This window comes from Lucilia sericata, unplaced genomic scaffold, assembly GCF_015586225.1.
Source record: "Lucilia sericata isolate MDLA Ls3-8-SP2 unplaced genomic scaffold, ASM1558622v1 Contig000218F_arrow, whole genome shotgun sequence".
In the NCBI taxonomy this organism is placed as follows: domain Eukaryota; kingdom Metazoa; phylum Arthropoda; class Insecta; order Diptera; family Calliphoridae; genus Lucilia; species Lucilia sericata.
The window spans coordinates 236,891-241,307 of record NW_023994246.1 but is presented as its reverse complement, the minus strand read 5'-3'; the positions used below and the strand labels follow the sequence as shown (position 1 = coordinate 241,307).

Here is a 4,417-nt window from a genome sequence, read left to right as displayed (position 1 = left end):
ATTGACCTACCCCTCATTTAAGGTCCACTTAAGAAAATGACACATTACGGGCTTAAAAATACAAGTATAGCGTAATTCGAAATTTGACATAAATAAGTTTTTTACGAGGCAAAGACTTTCTATCAAATTCCATAATTAACCCTACCCCTCATTTAGAGCGGGTTTTTGAGATGGTAATCAAATGCCAATTAATAATCAGATTAGTTAATCTAAAAATAAATTTAATCTTATGTTAATCCCCTTTGATGTTTTTCAGTACAAGATTAAACTTCGCAGTGTTGCCATACAAAACAACAGAAAACTTCACTGTTTGTTATCAAAACAATGCATATTTTATAAAAAAAGAAGAAGACAATTGTAAATTTAATATGAAAATGAATGAAAACTTAAATTAAAAACAAAAAAATGTATTTTGAAGTGTCCATAATTTATACTAATCAATAAATAGAACATTTTAATGTTTATATTTATAAAAATTTTATTAATTTTTTTGCATCAGCTGTTTTCACTTTTGCATTTCGTGCTTAAGATTAAACCACCTCCATTGGGCGCTTAAACTTGCAAACAAAATTAACTAATTGAGTACTCAAAAACATCTTTCGAGGATTAATTTTAATTTAATCGCTAATCTTTCACCTAAAGATTGGCCCTTAATGTCTACATCAGAAAATAACTTTAAAGCTAATTACTGGCTTAAAAATACAGCACAACCATGAATATCGACATAAACAAGTTTTATATGAACAAAAATCGCTCTACAAAATTTTATGACGATCGGTACATAATTGAACCTACCCCTCATATTTAAAACTATGAGCATCGATTCATAATTGACCCCACTCGCATATAAAGTCCCTTTTTAGAAAATTATCTTTACGCTTATGACTAAATTAAAAATACAAGTACAGCGATGAAATTGGAAAAGAATAAGTGTTATACGAACCGAAATCTTTCAAACTAATTTTACGACAATCGGTCTATAATTGACCCTATAACCCATATATACATAATATATGTATGTTAATGATTACAAAAATATTTTGCTAATTCGATTATATATTTTTTCAACAATGCATTTTGAAACCGGTCCAGTTCACGAACGGCCATCACTAGAATCAAAATAGTTATTTTAAACCAAAACACAATTTTGCTTTTCATACAAAGTGAATCAATTAATGTAGTGTCGGTCAAATAATCGATCTAATGACTATCACTGTTTTTGTAGGGAAAATATTTCCGTTATAACTATTTAAAAATGTGGTGAATTTGTAATACCGACTACTCAAAACACAACTTCTAATATTAGCTTGTCTCAATCACAACACTATTGATAACAAAAGCAGCTGCCAGCTGTAAACAGTAAACAAACCGAACTGCCAAATTGATAGTTTCTTCTCATATTAAAAAGGTTTTACTAAGAAATAGGACAAATGTATTTTTTTAGAAATTAAACGCTTACAAAGATGAATTTAAATATTGAAACAATTTTCGATTTTTACACAGTAAGTTGATTCAGTAAAATAGTATAAAAATACCCATTGTAATATATGTCCACTTGTTGATTTCAGCATAAAAACAAAAAAATATTGTGTCAAATAAAAGTGACACCTTCGACAAACCTTAAATTAAATAAAACCTGTAGATGTTTTAGCCAAAAACAATGGAATACTTTCGATAAAGAACTGGAGAAACTTATTATCACAAACGATGACTGGAACGATGAGAAGTGCCTTAAATTTAAGTTAAATTCCTGCATTGAGGTTAAGGTGCAAAAATCAAAATTAACAATTAAAGATTTTTACAAATGTTTGGGAGCGATTGAAGATTTTGAGAAAGAATTTACGGATGGTCTAGAAGAGACTTACATTTTGGAGTGTCTGATTGATTTTCAGCTTGAAGTAAGTGTATTAAGAAGATATTTTATAGCTTTTATTCTTAAAGTACTATAAGTGGAGTATCCATATGTTTACTTGAAGGTTTTATAATTAATCTGTTAATTAAGTTCTTTGCAATATTGGGAAATATTCATCTGAGACCCAATAAATAATATATAGTCGATTTGTCTATGTCGACGTAAACCCGCTCACATTGAAAAACGATTTTAGTCAAAATGTAATTAATGAATTTTAATTTTCTTGTCAACGCGATTTTAGGTTCCACTTGACACATCACTCGAGTCAGAAGAATACGAACCACAAATTGAAACTACACCAGAAAAATTAAGCAGCCCTTTGTCATACGAACCATATACACCATCTAAGAAAAAATATCGGGCAGATAATATTGATACAATTAAAACACAAAGAATCGATTTACTTGAATGTCATGAGGATACATACTCGCCAAAACCCATCTTTCCAATTGTGGGAGGTGAAGCATTATTAATTGATAAAATACCAAAATATACGCCAGCACCTATAAAAAAATCCCCCACTTCAACTGAATTGAAGAAATCTCAAGATCTTCTAGATAAAATTATCGTTGAAACGGGAGAGAAAATCGAATCTTTACGATCAAAATTGAAGAAGAAATCAAAAAAAGCTGAATGTGAATACATACCGAAGAGTCAAGAGTATGCTGTAGTCGATGTTCCAGTTTATATACCAACACCTATAGGAGAGACTGCACAACGAACAAGTTTCAAAAGCGAATATAACATTAAGAAACATAGAAAAAGATCCAAGACAATAGATGAGTTTCCAGGACTTCAACTTGATAAAAACACCAACGAAAAACATAAAACAATAAATGAATACATTAACAGCAACAAAACACGTTATCATTATGAAGAAAAAAATTTTAAAAAGCGTTCGAAGACTATTGATGAAATGCCTGCTGGATTTGCTGTTAATAGCGAAAAGATTAAAAACTTGTCAGAGATTACTAACTCAAAGGAGCAGAAAACTACTTTAAAGCAAAATATTTATAAGATAAAAGAAAAAACCAATATGTTGGAAAAAATACCTGAAACTACTGACTCTTCAACATGTGAAATCGATATCCCTGTTTATGTTCCAACTGCCATAGCAGATAATACTTGGCAGCCAAAAGTTATTAAAAGCGATCACCGCTCAAGAAAACATAAAAAACGTTCCAATACAATAGATGAATTTCCAGGACAGCTACATAATGAACATTGTAAGGAAAATTCTAAAAACCATGATGTACATACAATTAGTAAGGATAAACTTAATCTTGATGAAAGCAAACATTTAAGAAAGCGTTCTAAAACTATTGATGAAATGCCAAATGGATTATATGCAAATAACGAAAATCAAGTATCAAAGAACCTGCTGGAAGAAAAGAAAGGAAATTCTACAGATAAAACTACTCCAGACAAAGCAAGAGAAAGTAAACGCTATACAAATAAAACTTCTCCAATAACAAATAAAACTCCGCAAAAAGCCAAGAATGAAAGGACAACAGAAAGAAGTACAATAAAAACCTCTCCACCTTGTAAAGATGAAGAACTAAGACCTAATAAAACTTCTAAAAAGTCTTCAAAAATATTTACAGAAGAAAATGCTGATAAATTTGAAAGCAGCGTTAAAATAGCTAAAACTGCAAGTGATGTATCTGTCACGGAAGATACGACACCAACAAAAGTGTTGAAAAGAGAAAGAAAACAAGAAAACAGCCCTGACATTAGAAAATCTTTAAGGCGTTCCGAGCGACCACCTAGCAAGCCAATAAGATTATTAGAAGAACAACAAAGTCTATTAAAAAGCAATAAGTCTAAAAAACAGAAAACTTCACCTAAAAACAAAGAGCTTTTTGGCACTGACGACGAAGATGACGATGATCATTTCGAAAACAATAGTTGTTCGCGTACCTGATAATGTATAATAAAATTTATTAAAGTTTTTTACTTTAAAAAGTTATATATAGAAAATAAGAGAAATATTGGCAGATTATATAAATCCTTTATGTTTTTCGATATAAATTTTATACAGCAAAAACTTAATTTGTATTTATATCCACATGTGCACTGAAAATAATCCATGCCTAATCTATACGAAAAATGTCGTACATTATAGGAATCTTTCGTTGTTTCGCATCACGAAATTGTTTCGTAATATATACGAAATTGTACGAAATATTTTAGTATAACGCAAAATAATCTTAGAAAAATTAATTTACATAAATTGTAAAATGTAAATTTTGAATAAATGTAAAATTTACGAAATGCTAATTTATGCAAAAATTTTTGTTCGTTTTTTTCTAATTTTAGTTAACAAATTATCATCCACACGAATTTTTAATTTTTTATGAAAATAGTTCATGTATTATATTATACTTTTTCTTAGATTTTATAAAAAACTAGCTGTACCCAGTGTGCTTTGCTACCCTAAAAGCAATATAAATAAAAAATCTTCTTAATAATTTTCTAACTGTAATGTTTTCCAGAGATGCATTT

At 29.3% G+C, this 4,417-nt stretch overlaps 1 protein-coding gene across 1 annotated transcript; it reads left to right on the top strand.

The window, feature by feature from the left end:
• Positions 1-1,334: 1,334 nt before the first annotated feature.
• LOC119602283 lies at positions 1,335-4,193 on the top strand. Its single transcript, XM_037953715.1, has 3 exons — positions 1,335-1,502; positions 1,569-1,898; positions 2,154-4,193. The coding sequence occupies exons 1-3, from the start codon at positions 1,464-1,466 to the stop codon at positions 3,834-3,836; spliced, it is 2,052 nt and encodes a 683-aa protein (XP_037809643.1). The 5' UTR covers positions 1,335-1,463; the 3' UTR covers positions 3,837-4,193.
• The last annotated feature ends 224 nt before the right edge of the window (positions 4,194-4,417 follow it).

Bases quoted from the DNA above. Each gene is read 5' to 3' on its own strand.
- LOC119602283 (XM_037953715.1), top strand. From the start codon at position 1,464: ATGAATTTAAATATTGAAACAATTTTCGATTTTTACACA. The intron at 1,503-1,568 runs GTAAGTTGATTC...TGTTGATTTCAG, and splicing joins CAATTTTCGATTTTTACACA to CATAAAAACAAAAAAATATT. The intron at 1,899-2,153 runs GTAAGTGTATTA...ACGCGATTTTAG, and splicing joins TGATTGATTTTCAGCTTGAA to GTTCCACTTGACACATCACT.